Source organism: Diorhabda sublineata, chromosome 3 (assembly GCF_026230105.1).
Source record: "Diorhabda sublineata isolate icDioSubl1.1 chromosome 3, icDioSubl1.1, whole genome shotgun sequence".
Classification (NCBI taxonomy): Eukaryota; Metazoa; Arthropoda; class Insecta; order Coleoptera; family Chrysomelidae; genus Diorhabda; species Diorhabda sublineata.
This window is the reverse complement of record NC_079476.1, coordinates 25,872,906-25,889,450: the sequence shown is the minus strand read 5'-3', so window position 1 is coordinate 25,889,450 and position 16,545 is coordinate 25,872,906. Positions and strand designations below refer to the sequence as shown.

General features: G+C 37.2%; 2 protein-coding genes across 2 annotated transcripts in view; one reads left to right on the top strand and one right to left on the bottom strand.

The window, feature by feature from the left end:
• Positions 1-16,545, top strand: part of LOC130441738 (dynein axonemal heavy chain 1-like) — a 104,389-nt gene that overhangs the window by 52,553 nt on the left and 35,291 nt on the right. The window contains exons 29-33 of the mRNA XM_056775521.1: positions 7,552-7,706; positions 11,521-11,839; positions 11,895-12,108; positions 12,161-12,323; positions 12,568-12,686. Of these exons, the coding sequence (XP_056631499.1) occupies positions 7,552-7,706; positions 11,521-11,839; positions 11,895-12,108; positions 12,161-12,323; positions 12,568-12,686 (970 nt within the window). The remainder of the gene's footprint in view (positions 1-7,551; positions 7,707-11,520; positions 11,840-11,894; positions 12,109-12,160; positions 12,324-12,567; positions 12,687-16,545) is intronic.
• LOC130441383 (uncharacterized) overlaps positions 1-16,545 on the bottom strand; it is a 54,046-nt gene that overhangs the window by 4,066 nt on the left and 33,435 nt on the right. The window contains exon 2 of the mRNA XM_056775043.1: positions 179-299. Within this exon, the coding sequence (XP_056631021.1) occupies positions 179-260 (82 nt within the window). The 5' untranslated portion in view covers positions 261-299. The remainder of the gene's footprint in view (positions 1-178; positions 300-16,545) is intronic.

Here is a 16,545-nt window from a genome sequence, read left to right as displayed (position 1 = left end):
TTTCAAACTTGTATTGATCTTATTGGAAAACATTGAAGCCTTATCCACTACGCAGCAAGTTGAAACTTGTTGAGACTTGTCTCTAACACGTACTTATGGAACGCACCACGTATATGCGCCGTTTTTTTTTTTAAATCGCATTTTACGTCATGATTAAAACCTCAATATGAAAACTTACCAATTTTCGTGATTCTTTGTGTTCTCATGATGTTTTTATTACAAATCACTTTTTCGGATGGAAAATTCGTTGGCGCCGTCATTTCCTGATTATCCTTATATTTTTTTGACGATGTATTACTCTGAAAAAAAAATTTTAAAACTAACTTGAACCACCCTCGTATTTTATATCTATTAAATGTAATTGATTCAAGAAAAATTTAAATTAAAAATTGATTTTATGTAATTAATTAATTCATTCTTCTTCTTTTAGTTCGAAATTTTTCTTTTTATAGTCCGTTTTAATGAAAGATAGTAATAAAACGTTGAAGCATTTGTTATCCATAGGCGTATCATCTCTTTAAATATACAGTTGAAATATTTTTTCTTAACTGAGAAAAACACATATTTTAATGTCAAAAATCATTTTTATTCATTATCAATCATTTCAACGCTTCTCTAACTTCTCTAGATTCATATTTTGCCTCAAAATCAGTAGTCACTGGGTGCCAGATCTGGTTTATATGATGAATGAAGGAGCAATTCGTTTTCTTCGACATATGTGGCCCTTTTTTCTTGATTTTTGCATTCAAACGATCCAACAATTCTTTATAGTTTTGGAAATAGTCGATGAATAACATTCCATGCGCATCGCAAAATACTGAAGAGCCACAACCTTCCCAGCTGACTGTTGTGGCTTCGAACCTGGTTCACCGACTGCAGTCCATTCAGATGATGATCGTTTTGATTCAAGAGTAAAATGATGAGTCCACGTTTAGTTTATACCAAAAAAACTGATTTAACACGTTGTTGTTTTGATCGATTGTTAGTAAACGCGGTATCCGCTTTTTCATGGTCAGGTTAGGTTCACAGCCCCAGATATCTCACGTCTTTTCAATTTACGATCAGATTTAACCAATTCATGGACTTTTTTCGGAATAATCATCTCAATTGGACGATAAGAACATTCACCATCATCTGTGTCTGTACTACCGCGTTTAAATTCAACAAAACAATAACAAATGGTTCATTTTTGAATCAATTGCTGAGCTTGTACAGTATCTTCATAAACGTTATAGACAGACATGGTTAATGAGCACTGAAGTCGTCTATAAACACCCAGAATGTTAATTGATTTGGATTTCTCTCTTTGGAGAAGTGCAGGTTTGTGGAATCGGCTACCAAGGCACGTTTTTCCCTACAGAAGTTCAAGGCGTCTTCACCAATCGAACTAATCTTGTGGAGCTTGCTTTTGCATTATCCCTCGACAGACAGACATGGTTAATGAACACTGAGTTCGTCTATAAACCCCCAGAATGTTAATTTATTTGGATTTCTCTCTTTGGAAAAGTGCAGGTCTGTGGAATCGGCTACCAAGGTACGTTTTTCCCTACAGAAGTTCAAGGCGTCTTCACCAATCGAACTAATCTTGTTGATCTTGTTTTTGCATTATCTCTCGATAGACAGACATGGTTCATAAGCACCGACTTCGTCTATAAACACCCAGAATGTTAATTTATTTGAATTTCTCTCTTTGGAGAAGTGCAGGTCTGTGGAATCGGCTACCAAGGTACGTTTTTCCCTACAGAAGTTCAAGGCGTCTTCACCAATCGAACTAATCTTGTTGATCTTGTTTTTGCATTATCTCTCGATAGACAGACATGGTTCATAAGCACCGACTTCGTCTATAAACACCCAGAATGTTAATTTATTTGAATTTCTCTCTTTGGAGAAGTGCAGGTCTGTGGAATCGGCCACCAAGGTACGTTTTTCCCTACAGAAGTTCAAGGCGTCTTCACCAATCGAACTAATCTTGTTGATCTTGTTTTTGCATTATCTCTCGATAGACAGACATGGTTCATAAGCACCGACTTCGTCTATAAACACCCAGAATGTTAATTGATTTGGATTTCTCTCTTTGGAAAAGTGCAGGTCTGTGGAATCAGCTACCAAGGCACTTTTTTCCTACAGAAGTTCAAGGCGTTTTCACCAATCGAACTAATATTGCTTTTGCATTATCCCTCGATAGACAGACATGGTTCATAAGCACCGACTTCGTCTATAAACACCCAGAATGTTAATTTATTTGAATTTCTCTCTTTGGAGAAGTGCAGGTCTGTGGAATCGGCTACCAAGGTACGTTTTTCCCTACAGAAGTTCAAGGCGTCTTCACCAATCGAACTAATCTTGTTGATCTTGTTTTTGCATTATCTCTCGATAGACAGACATGGTTCATAAGCACCGACTTCGTCTATAAACACCCAGAATGTTAATTTATTTGAATTTCTCTCTTTGGAGAAGTGCAGGTCTGTGGAATCAGCTTCCAAGGTACGTTTTTCCCTACAGAAGTTCAAGGCGTCTTCACCAATCGAACTAATCTTGTGGAGCTTGCTTTTGCATTATCCCTCGACAAACAGACATGGTTAATGAACACTGACTTCGTCTATAAACACCCAGAATGTTAATTGATTTGGATTTCTCTCTTTGGAGAAGTGCAGGTCTGTGGAATCGGCTACCAAGGTACGTTTTTCCCTACAGAAGTTCAAGGCGTCTTCACCAATCGAACTAATCTTGTTGATCTTGTTTTTGCATTATCTCTCGATAGACAGACATGGTTCATAAGCACCGACTTCGTCTATAAACACCCAGAATGTTAATTTATTTGAATTTCTCTCTTTGGAGAAGTGCAGGTCTGTGGAATCGGCCACCAAGGTGCGTTTTTCCCTACAGAAGTTCAAGACGTCTTCACCAATCGAACTAATCTTGTTGATCTTGTTTTTGCATTATCTCTCGATAGACAGACATGGTTCATAAGCACTTACTTCGTCTATAAACCCCCAGAATGTTATTTTATTTGGATTCCTCTCTTTGGAGAAGTGCAGGCCTTTGGAATCGGCTACCAAGGCACGTTTTTCCCTACAGAAGTTCAAGGCGTCTTCATCAATCTAACTAATCTGTTTGATCTTGCTTTTTACGTAAAAAATAAAAGAATAGATCTACTTTACCTGTGAAGAACTATCTCGGTAAGTCTCGAATTCTTTAGTGTTATTATCATCGTCGTTATCCAATCGTTTTTGCATGTACTTTTTCAATTTGAATAAACTCCTGGCGATCATAGCGTTCATGGCAACTATCAAAATGACAGGTATTATGAGAGTCCCCGCGGTATCTAGATAATTAAAAATTTCCATAAAATCGTAATATTTCGGTTGCAATCGACATTCGTTATCGATAACGTCGGTTATCCAAAAAGCGAATAAATACAAAATGAAAGCCACGACGCTGAGTCCGATTACGATTTTTTTAGCCCTGTTAGCCGTGCATATGTACGGTTTTTTCAATGGGTATTTGACGGCTATAAAACGTTCCACGGTGAACGCCACTATCAACCAAACGCTTATAAAAGAAAATACGTACGTTAAATATATGAATATTTGACAAAAACCGCGTTTGTTATATAAATTGAAAACGTTTTTCGAATAACAGAACAAACAGAACAAATAACCCGAATCCGCCATAGATAGAGCCGCTAAATAATAACTCGAACTCCTCAATTTCAATTGGGTGCAAAGTAATACCAAACAAGATAAAAAATTACCTATAAAACCCGATATTATTATAACAGGTAGATAATAAATATCCAGAAAAATCAGATACGTCGCGAAAACGTAGGAACCGTTCTCGCACGAATGTTCGTAATAAAATGATTCGTTCGGGGCGAATTCCAGTTCATCGGCGTAAAGTAAATTTCGCGTCGGTTTGACGTTTGAATGCGCCGGGAGCATTTTTCCCGATGTGAATGTTGCGAAAACGCGTGGAAAACTGAATGGTCTACACACACAAACAGAAGGTTAAGTTGGTATGCGTGTGCGTGTGTGGAAATTGGCGTAAGGAGTAACGCAAAATATGAAATATTGTTCGGAGGTACTCGATCTTCTCTAATTACACTGGTCGACAAAAGAAAAGCGGGAATACATAGCTAAATTGTGATAAAGTATATACAAATACGAAAATATGGGAAAAAATCATTTCGATACGTCAGGTTTTTATGGTACATTTATATAACGATAATCATTGGTTAAATATTTGATATTTATTAGAAAACAAAAGTCAAAATATTTTATTGCTCAACATATTCTTCTCTTAATTGGATACATTCATTACAGCGAACCTGCAACGTCTCTGGACCTTTAAAAAATTTTTTTCATCCTGCTCTGCAAACCAGACCTCCACAGCTTTTATTATCTCCTCGTTGGAAGAAAATTTACGACTTTTAAAACTTTTTTTAAGTTGAGGAAAGAGATGATAGTCGGACGGAGCCGAATCTGGTGAATAAGGGGAGTGTTCTAGTAATTGCAAACCCTAAATCGCGAATTTTTTACATGGGAACATGATATTTGTGTGCAGGGGCGTTGTCCTGCACAAACAAAACACCTTTGGATAGCTTTCCGCGTCTTTTCTCTTTAATTTTTTCCCGTAGTAATGTCGAATAGTAATCCCCAGTTATTGTTCTACCATTATCCAAAAAATCAATCATGATTACTCCATGGCAATACCAAAAAACCGAGGCAAGAACTTTTCCAGCAGATTTTTGGACACGAAACTTCTTTGGTCTTGGAAAACCAGAGTGTCGCCATTCCATCGATTGTTACTTTGTTTCTGGATCGTAGAAATGTACCCATATTAACAATTCGGTTTAAAAAGTCTACATCGTTTCCAAATCGAGCACAGATCGAACGCCTGCACGCTTTTGGTCAACATTCAAACATTTGGGGATACATTTTACAGCAATTTTTCTCATGTCCAAATTGACGTGAACTATATGATGAACGCGTTCGTATGAAAGATTCAGAGATTCTGATATCCGTTTTAGCCCAATTCAACTGTCTGATAAAATCATGTCATGAGCTGCATCGATATTTTCGGGGACTGACATAGAAACTGGCCTCCCCGATCGGTCATCATCATCAATGGAAAATTTACCTCTTTTGAAGCTTGCAGTCCAATTTTTCACGGTCACATACGAAGGACATTGATCACCAAGGGTATTAAGAATATCTTCGTAAATCTGCTTACCTCTTAACCCTTTTAAATACAGGTACTTGATGATGGCTCGATACACCAATTTTTCGATTTTCACAATTTCGGTGAACACCTTTTTTCTTTTAATTTATTGCGTAACTCCGGTTTACTTTTTTGACGTCAAACTTCACACTGACACTTCTAATAATTTATTGTTCGTTGCTATGGTAACGCAATATTTTGTTGATGCATGGAACTGGTCTAGGCTAACTAGATATTGATATATTGAAAACATTTATAGTTTACATCTAATAAACATGCCTCACATCTATTAAAAACGAAAAAAAACCACTTTAAATATCAATTAGTTCTACTTTTTCCTTTTACGAAGGGTTGCACTTTTTCTTTATAAAAAACCAACAGTCAACACCCATCATGGTCGAATCTAATTGTTCTAATATCTTGGTGGAACTGACAGTTCCAAAATTTTCGGAAAAAAAGTCATATCGAAATGAATTTTCAATGACAATCGAGTACCAAGGGATTTGTAGACGTTCATCAACTAATTGTTGGTAGTTTGGATCCATATTGTTGCTCAAAAATTCCTTCAGTACACTAACAAACGCCCTCCGTGTCTGGTGAGCTTTTTTGCAAAATTGTCCTCGTCCAGCAAATTTGTGGCCCAATAAAAATCTTCTTAATCATCTCGGGATCTGTTAGTTTTGCAGGTTCTTCTGTATCAGCTCCTGGGTGGGAACTGCCAGCTGTTCATCCATGTCTTTGGTGGTCGCCAGGGTTCGCTTTTCCTTATCCGTTTCTCCTTCGAGTACGATGCGTTCCCCGATGTCAGTGTTTCTGATTCGATCTGAATATACTGTTTACACCAACAATTATACTGTCTGACGCGCGCTTCGATAACCAGGTAAACTGTTTACCTTCAGTCTCTGAAGACGATAAGTTGGTTATCGAAACGCGCGTCACACAGTGTAATTGCGAGTGGTATAAATAAATAGTGTGTTCAATATGAATATCGCCAACGGTTCCAGAAATTCCAACTCAGTTCTGATTCGATCTACTATTTGTTTTAGTCCTGAGCATTTTCATTTCGGCTACCCGAAGCATGCTATTCGTTTTGTTGGTTTCCTCTCTGATACAAGCAGACCGATAGGGCAGTCGCTTTGTTGATCTGGCTTCTTAGGTCCTTCACTGGGTCGTGATAACTCGACAGGTCTATACCCAGGTATTTAAATTGTGAGAATTGTTCGATGATTTTGTCCTCAACTACCAGCTTACATCGTACGGGCTCTTTCACAAATATAGCAAAATTTGTAAGGAGAAGTTTTGCGGCGCGTTTGACTCGACATTTTCGTTTTTGCACTATGAATAGAGAGAACCACTTACTATGAAACTTTTTCGGCCATAAAATTTACCGATATTAACCGACTCTTTATAAAATTACCCGCTAATGTAAACAGGGATAATAAGGTTATTGAAAAGTGGTACGTGTTAGGGCTTAATAAATATTTTTTCATTGGTCAATTTAAATATTCCCATTAAGCTTACAATCAGTAAAATTGTTTAAAATACAATTGAACATAGAATTTGAATGTTTTCCATCATTTCCCTGTATGGAAAAATTTTTATTCAAGGTCAAAGGTCAAGAAATGAATTATTGGGCAATTTTTGGGCGATTTTTTAATAAAACTCTTTGTTTAACTCGATAAAATTTATGGTTTAGGAGATATGTAGATTATTAGATCTACCTATTAAAAAAATATTATGAAGATGTCTTTTTTACATCGTTTAGGAAGTTGTGAGTGGTTCTAACGTGCATTTCTTTACAAATTTCACTCAACATGGGCGGAAAATCGATTTGGAGAAATTCTAAGTACCGTTAACCATTCAGGTTATTATAAAAAAAAATATGGACCTTCTAAATTATTATTGAATTGTACCGTATCGATAAAACCGTCTCGTGTGAAACCAGCTCCATCATTAAACAGTATTTTTTCAAGTATTTTCAATAAATAATTAATATGATGATAATTTTCTTCAGAAACGAGATTTTATTTATCACCCAGTATTATTTTTACATCAACTACTATCTGCCGAACGCTCTGTATATATTGCAGTTTCTGCTGAATTTTTATTGACAAATAATTTGTGGTGTGAGTTTTTTGAAATGTTTGGATGATGTTGCAGTAATTTCGAGCACAAATTTGGAGGTTGGTGCGATAATTTGATCCATGGTGGAAACTGAGTTTTTTCCTATGGGAAGACAATCTAGAATAGAAAGGTTTGCCGGTTCTGGGTTAAATTTAATCTATGTTAATAGTGGTCCACAGGAAAATAATATTGTATATTATTATTTAGTGTTACAAAATTTTGAAAGATGCTATGACCAGTTTGAAAGGGCAACCCCAGCCGAGCGGTTATCCATTCCAACCTGTACACACGTACGTTCTCAATCCCAAATCTATTACTATGGGTCAGCTCTATGGAGAATTCGATTTGCAAACTCACGAATGGTAAGTCCTGCATATATTTTTCGTACATTATCACAACTAATTCATCATAAGTCATCGAGGATTTTAACTTTTGTACCATTTCAGCCACGTGCGAAAATTTGTGGCTGAACCCTTTCAAAATTCACTTGGTGCAAAAACTGAAGCTTCGCGGTACTGAAAAGAGGCTTGATTTCGTTATCCAGGTGATTTAACTCTTTCCAACATTTACCAAAATCTTGTTTTTGGACGAATCTTCTTTCTTTTTTGAAGATGAAACGAGACGCAGAGTTGTAGTGAGTTCAGAGCGTTATTTGCAGGTGTTAGATGACTTCTTCGTACCTTAACTGCAAAACTTTAATGGTTATAACCAAAGAACAAGGCTCCAACAGGACGGACAGCCTCGCGCACGTCCAATAGATCGCTGCCACGAGTTGCTGGAATTCAGTAAGACAAACTGACCTCCACGCAGTCCCGATTTAACACCTATGGAGTTTTTCCTATAGGGTTGTATAAAATCTAAAGTTCACGCTAACATATCGACTTTATAACCATCATTTGGTTTTCTCCTCGTAATTGAGATACTTGATGGCAATGACGTTTGATTAGGTCATAATTGATGATAGACGTACCATTATCTCGTGAGATGTTTTTTTTTTGTTTATTTATGCTCCTGTACAGAGCTGTCAAATATTTGTTTTTGAAACAACGTACTATGCAAAAAATATTATCTATTGTGAAGCTGCTGACGTTATGTAAGACCCGTCGAATGGAATAATCAGACAATTGGACATTTCAATTCCAAATTTCATTGTACAAATAGTTGAAATGTACATTCTGTTCAAATAAATTTAATATAATGAATTAATTAATAATACCTCGATACAAAATATAGAAATTAAAGTGGTAGAAGCGAATTTTTCGATGTCAACAAAAATTTAACGTTTAGACGAGACTGTATATAGTGAAATGCCACTAAACTTGAGGAGCTACAGCCTGGCAACGCTGCATTTCAAAATATCGTCATCTTTAAGTAGTGAACTCTAACTTGAGTCATTGCGTGTATTTGGTGTAGATAATAATTAGGAGGGAGGGGGAGGGAAAGGGATAAAGATACCAGACGAAAGGAGAATTCAAGAGAGAAAAAACGAAAGGGGGAAATATTAAAAGAGATCGAGAAAAAGCTAAAAAGATCCAGGAAGAAATTGGAATAGGAGACAAAGAAAGAGTTGAGAAAGAAGTAGATTGAGAGACGAAAAGGGAAAGATTGAATGAGAAACAGCAGGAGATCAAGAAAATAAAGCGAAGATGTTGAGAAAGAAAAATAAGATCAAAGAAAAATGATAAAGAGATTTGTAGCGGGCGAAGAAAGTGTGAAAGACTGTGAAGAGTAAAGATTAAGGAGCAAAGAGTGATATATAAATATTATAATAATAGGGAGGAAGGTGGAGAGAGCAAAAAAGTTATGAAGAGAGAAAGGGAGAAAGATAAAAAAAGATAAAAAAAGGAGATCCAGGAAGAACTAATTGGGATAGGGAAAGGATGGGGATAGAGAACCAAAAAAAGGAAAGATTGAGTAAGAACAAGAGATTAAGAAAGTAAAAGGAAGATATTAAGAAAAGGGGAAAGATTAGAAAAGGTAAAAGACGGTATCGGGTAAAAGAGAGATCCTTGAAGATGAGATGATATAGGAGACGAAGAAAGGGGTGAAAAAGAATATTAAGAAACAAAAAGAGAAATATTGATCGAAAATCAAGAAAGTATAGGATAAATATTGAAAGAGAAAGATAAGATCGAAGTATAACGATACAAAAATGGAAAGATTAAGTGAGAAAGACAAAAAAAAATGTAAAAGTAAACGGAAGAAAGAGAAAAGTGGGGATTAATTGAAAAGAGAAAGAAGAGATAGATAGAAACGATGAAGAGACTAGTAGGGGGTGAGAAAAGTGTGAAAGACAGCGAAGGGGAAAGAGAAAAGAAAAAATACTGACATATAAAGATAGTAATAACGGGTGATTGGGAGAGGAAGATCAAGAAAGTGAAAAAAAGAAGAACGAAAAGAAAATTCAGGAGAAAAAGAAAGTTGTTTGAAGAGAATGGAAGCGAAAGGGAAATATACGAATAAGGAATAGGAGAGATTGGGAAAGAGGACGAATAAAGGATGAAAAGGAAGGAGACACTACAAGATAAAATTTATAGCTGTACTTGTGTATATCAAGTTTTGCTTTTTGGCGAGCTTGAATTCAGTAAATTCGAAAAAAATTTTCGTTTCTTATTTGGAATCACACAATTTCAACGAAATTTTGACCTAACGTTATAACTTTGACCTGATTCGGTTGGAATCTGATAAAAAATAATAAGAGTAAAAAAATCGTTTCAATATAGTCGATTTCAGATGGATTCATCGTTTAAATGTTCCACATCGATATACCTGGATTCTTTGCGCGAATTCATAATGCATGAAGGCCTTTTAGGGAGGCAATAACTATACTAAATCCGATAGTCAACTAATACGTAAAATGCAATACTGATAGACCCGTATTTGAACGTTCAAAATCAAAAATATCTCACAGAACTTTGATACAATGAATTTCCAATACTATCGTTCAAACAGTTGAATCAAACACGCATTTACTATACAGGGTTGAGGGTAGATAACTCGAATACGAGATTCGCCAATTAAGTCTTGAGATATGGCAACACTGATGTGAATACGTCAAAACATTTTCGACGTAGATTAAACCGTGTTTGTTTGGCTGGTTGGGTCGTCCAAAAATCGGCCGTTGTACGCCAAATCTATCAAAACTTCGAAACTGTCTTTGTTTCGAAATAACTAGACATAACCAGAAAGATCGATTCTGAATGATATAACAACATTTGTTTGCCAAAAGAAATCATTAACTCGCCCGAAGCATGCGCGTTACCGAATCGTTTAACTGTCTTAAATTTCTTATAAGTGGGCTCTGTTGCCGACGCGCCGCGTTCAGAACGAACGCTGGGGTTAGTTGAGCAGCCGAAAGAGTCGAAATCATTCTCCACCAAGACAATGCGAGTTCTCAAACATCAGTTCAAACAGTCAAAACGTCGAAATGATTGGACCATCCGTCGTACAGTCCGATGGTATCTTCTTATTATCGTAAATCAAAGTTAGACGGCGAGGTCAACGTTTTTTCTACCCCTGAAGAAGCGCGTTTGATCGCAGGTTTAGATCAATCGATGATCTAGACTTAAAAATGTTCAATTTACATGTAGGATTTTACGAAAAAGGTTGTTTAGGAGGTTTTCTGTCGTGTTAGTCCTTGTCGAATGCTTGCAAGATATCTAAGAAAGCAATCGAACAGTTTTCTTCATCTTCAAAAGATTTTTAGACTTGCGCTCCAAAAACTAATTATTGTACTAGCAGGTAATGGACTAATTCATGTGTAAGATGTAGTTTCTTAAAAAAATTTTCCTTTATCAGGGATTAGTTTGATTTGGGGCACCTCCCGCAAAAGTTATTTCGATTATTAGAACCCCTTAATTGATGTTCTTTCAAGGTTTTGTCAGCACCAAATGCTTTATTAATATTTCAATTTGGTTTACGGTGGAGTAGGATTTGAAGGCTTGTCCAAAAAGTTTGGAAAATAGTTTAGCTTTTGTTTGGTTGCTTTTTTTCCCACTGAACTTCAGGAATATTGAAAGGATCTAACAGTTGGATTCTATTCAGTTTTTTATCTAATTAAGTACTTGGGGTAGATCTGTAATCATAATTTTAATGAAATTAATATCGAACATGATAAAGTTAACAAAAAATATCGATTATTTTTTGAAAAATTATGATTTCTACACCGTATTTCAGGACGGATGGTATACTTCCTTGCTTGGTACGACATGGTATAAATGCGCCGAACAAAGATAAACGTTGGTACATTTTTGACGGACCTGTGGACGCCGTGTGGATCGAAAATATGAATACCGTATTGGACGATAACAAAAAACTTTGTTTAAGCAGCGGGGAGATAATAAAATTGAGAGATACCATGACGATGATGTTCGAAGTGGCAGATTTAGCTGTCGCTTCGCCGGCAACCGTATCCCGATGCGGGATGGTGTATTTGGAACCGGCGGTTTTGGGATTGGATCCTTTCGTTAAATGCTGGTTGAAGAGGTTACCAGATGTGAGTCTGTTTTTTTCTACGATATCATCGGCAGTATATTTGATTCGTTTTACAGCTTGCTAAACAATACGAAAAAACTTTCAAGACTTTGATTGAATTTTACGCGTTGCCCGCCATAGATTTTGTTAGAAATAATTTGAAAGAGATATTAACTTCTGTCGATTCGGCCATTTTGACGTGCTTTTTACGGTTATTGGATTTTCGATTGGGTCCTTTGGCAGGGAGAGATAATAAACCCCCACCTGCGCAACACTTTTTGGAACTGATTAGTAAGTAGGGGAAGATTAAAAATTTTCATTTTTGATAAATGATTTATTTCAGAGGGACTGCTGGTACCTTGGGTAATATTTTCCGTTGTGTGGAGTATTGGTTGTACGTGCGATAATAATGGAAGGGTTAAGTTCGATAAATGGATCAGGGAAAAAATACAGGAGAGAAAAGACGGTCCGGTTCCTCCTTCTACATCCCTCATATATGATTTCACGTATGTTCGTTTTCTGGTTCATCTTGTTACCATTAACTCGCCCAAAGCATGCGCGTTACCGAATCGTTTAACAGTGTTTTAAATTTCTTATAAACGGGCTCTGTTGCCGACGCGCCGCGTTCAGAACGAACGCTGGGGTTAGTTGAGCAGCCGAATCAATATGTAGAGCGGCTATCGGGATATTTTTTGGGATTTGGACATTACTATCTAATAATATTTATCGTAACATGTTCTTCATCGACAGATTACACGACGGAGGCTTCACCGATACTACTAGTGACGGTAATCCTAGTCCACCAACATGGATAAGTTGGATGAATAATATCGAAGAATATAAAATAACAAAAGATATGAAATATTCTGGTGAGTGAAAGTTTTCTAGTATCGTAATTGAGTGATAAATTTTGGCGATCACTTTTTTTATAAGCTGAAGCTGATACACGGTCGACTTAGATGCCCATCCGGATCATCTAAAGATTTCCAATTTCTGTAGTAATGTTTGAATATACAACTCGTTCAGATCTCGTAGCTAATCACACTGGGATCACCAAACCCACCAAGAACTCATTCTTGGTGAAGCAAAAATTGTAGCTATCACATTTCTGAGTAGTCTCAGCTAAAGCGCGCATAAATTGTCCTTCCGTTTGTCTACTGCCCCTCTAAAACGACTAATGTCTCGTACTTTAACCGACCACGATTATCCAAGACGCCATCTTCTTCATAGACGATCCAGAATGCCTTTGGTGCATAGAGGAGAGATAAATCACTCGTATGGAATTCAAACAAACTCCTTCTAGTTCGCCAGTGACGTTGAAAGGTTCTTTTATAAGGTCTTTATGCGCAATAACCACATAATACCAAAGGCTGTTATTAGTTGTTAGACACGAAGCATTTAAAGGCGATGAGGATCACAGAAGGTTGTCAATGTCCAAGATGCAAAGGTGATGAGAAATCTCCAATCAACGTATCGTTTAACTGCATTTTTCTCTGGGTATATTCTAAAGGAGAATCTGTACTTCGAGCAGTGAATTGTTGTTCACAGAGCCCCGGACAACTAGCTTAATAACTGAACCTTGAGAAACAAAAATATTTTTTTAATTATCGTTGTAGAACTTCTCCACTTTTTTACCGAGATCTTTCTATTCCTCTTGAAGTAAATTTACTGAAATCGTCAAACTTCAAGAATTGGTATTGAGCTTTCTCTTCGTTGAGGTTTGTTTTTTTGATGGATTGATCGTTAGATTGAGCGAATTGATCGTCTAAGGCTGTCAAGCTGTCAAAAGGAGAAGACTCGTTTGCCTCAATCTATCAGTTCCACTAGATTCATTGAGCTTTACAGAAACGCTTCCTCTTCGTTGAGGTTTGTTTTTTTGATGGATTGATCGTTAGATTGAGCGAATTGATCGTCTAAGGCTGTCAAGCTGTCAAAAGGAGAAGACTCGTTTGCCTCAATCTATCAGTTGTTCCACTAGATTCATTGAGCTTTACAGAAACGCTTCCTCTTCGTTGAGGTTTGTTTTGTTGATGGATTGATCGTTAGATTGAGCGAATTGATCGTCTAAGGCTGTCAAGCTGTCAAAAGGAGAAGACTCGTTCGCCTCAATCTATCAGTTGTTCTACTAGATTCATTGAGCTTTACAGACACGCTTTCTCTTCGTTGAGGTTTGTTTTGTTGATAGATTCATCGTTAGATTGAGCGAATTGATCGTCTAAGGCTGTGAAGTTGTCAAAAGGAGAAGATTTTCTCGCCTCAATCTATCAGTTGTTCCACTAGATTCATCGAGCTTTACAGAAATGCTTCTTATTCGTTGAGGTTTGTTTTTTTGATGGATTGATCGTCTAAGGCTGTAAAGCTGTCAAAAGGAGAAGATTTTCTCGCCTCAATCTATCAGTTGTTCTACTAGATTCATTGAGCTTTACAGAAACGCTTCCTCTTCGTTGAGGTTTGTTTTTTTGATGGATTGATCGTTAGATTGAGCGAATTGATCGTCTAAGGCTGTCAAGCTGTCAAATGGAGAAGACTCGTTCGCCTCAATCTATCAGTTGTTCCACTAGATTCATTGAGCTTCACAGAAACGCTTCCTCTTCGTTGAGGTTTGTTTTTTTGATGTATTGATCGTTAGATTGAGCGAATTGATCGTCTAAGGCTGTAAAGTTGTCAAAAGGAGAAGACTCGTTCGCCTCAATCTATCAGTTGTTCCACTAGATTCATTGAGCTTTACAGAGACGCTTCCTCTTCGTTGAGGTTTGTTTTTTTGATGGATTGATCGTTAGATTGAGCGAATTGATCGTCTAAGGCTGTCAAGCTGTCAAAAGGAGAAGACTCGTTTGCCTCAATCTATCAGTTGTTCCACTAGATTCATTGAGCTTTACAGAAACGCTTCCTCTTCGTTGAGGTTTGTTTTGTTGATGGATTGATCGTTAGATTGAGCGAATTGATCGTCTAAGGCTGTCAAGCTGTCAAAAGGAGAAGACTCGTTCGCCTCAATCTATCAGTTGTTCTACTAGATTCATTGAGCTTTACAGAAATGCTTCTTATTCGTTGAGGTTTGTTTTATTGATGGATTCATCGTTAGATTGAGCGAATTGAACGTCTAAGGCTATGAAGCTGTCAAAAGGAGAAGATTTTTTCGCCTCAATCTATCAGTTGTTCTACTAGATTCATTGAGCTTTACAGACACGCTTTCTCTTCGTTGAGGTTTGTTTTGTTGATAGATTCATCGTTAGATTGATCAAATTGATCGTCTAAGGCTGTGAAGTTGACAAAAAGGAGAAGATTTTCTCGCCTCAATCTATCAGTTGTTCCACTAGATTCATCGAGCTTTACAGAAATGCTTCTTATTCGTTGAGGTTTGTTTTTTTGATGGATTGATCGTCTAAGGCTGTAAAGCTGTCAAAAGGAGAAGACTCGTTCGCCTCAATCTATCAGTTGTTCCACTAGATTCATTGAGCTTTACAGAAACGCTTCCTCTTCGTTGAGGTTTGTTTTTTTGATGGATTGATCGTTAGATTGAGCGAATTGATCGTCTAAGGCTGTCAAGCTGTCAAAAGGAGAAGACTCGTTTGCCTCAATCTATCAGTTGTTCCACTAGATTCATTGAGCTTTACAGAAACGCTTCCTCTTCGTTGAGGTTTGTTTTGTTGATGGATTGATCGTTAGATTGAGCGAATTGATCGTCTAAGGCTGTCAAGCTGTCAAAAGGAGAAGACTCGTTCGCCTCAATCTATCAGTTGTTCTACTAGATTCATTGAGCTTTACAGACACGCTTTCTCTTCGTTGAGGTTTGTTTTGTTGATAGATTCATCGTTAGATTGAGCGAATTGATCGTCTAAGGCTGTGAAGTTGTCAAAAGGAGAAGATTTTCTCGCCTCAATCTATCAGTTGTTCCACTAGATTCATCGAGCTTTACAGAAATGCTTCTTATTCGTTGAGGTTTGTTTTTTTGATGGATTGATCGTCTAAGGCTGTAAAGCTGTCAAAAGGAGAAGATTTTCTCGCCTCAATCTATCAGTTGTTCTACTAGATTCATTGAGCTTTACAGAAACGCTTCCTCTTCGTTGAGGTTTGTTTTTTTGATGGATTGATCGTTAGATTGAGCGAATTGATCGTCTAAGGCTGTCAAGTTGTCAAATGGAGAAGACTCGTTCGCCTCAATCTATCAGTTGTTCCACTAGATTCATTGAGCTTCACAGAAACGCTTCCTCTTCGTTGAGGTTTGTTTTTTTGATGGATTGATCGTTAGATTGAGCGAATTGATCGTCTAAGGCTGTAAAGTTGTCAAAAGGAGAAGACTCGTTCGCCTCAATCTATCAGTTGTTCCACTAGATTCATTGAGCTTTACAGAAACGCTTCCTCTTCGTTGAGGTTTGTTTTGTTGATGGATTGATCGTTAGATTGAGCGAATTGATCGTCTAAGGCTGTCAAGCTGTCAAAAGGAGAAGACTCGTTCGCCTCAATCTATCAGTTGTTCCACTAGATTCATTGAGCTTTACAGAAACGCTTCCTCTTCGTTGAGGTTTGTTTTGTTGATGGATTGATCGTTAGATTGAGCGAATTGATCGTCTAAGGCTGTCAAGCTGTCAAAAGGAGAAGACTCGTTTGCCTCAATCTATCAGTTGTTCCACTAGATTCATTGAGCTTTACAGAAACGCTTCCTCTTCGTTGAGGTTTGTTTTGTTGATGGATTGATCGTTAGATTGAGCGAATTGATCGTCTAAGGCT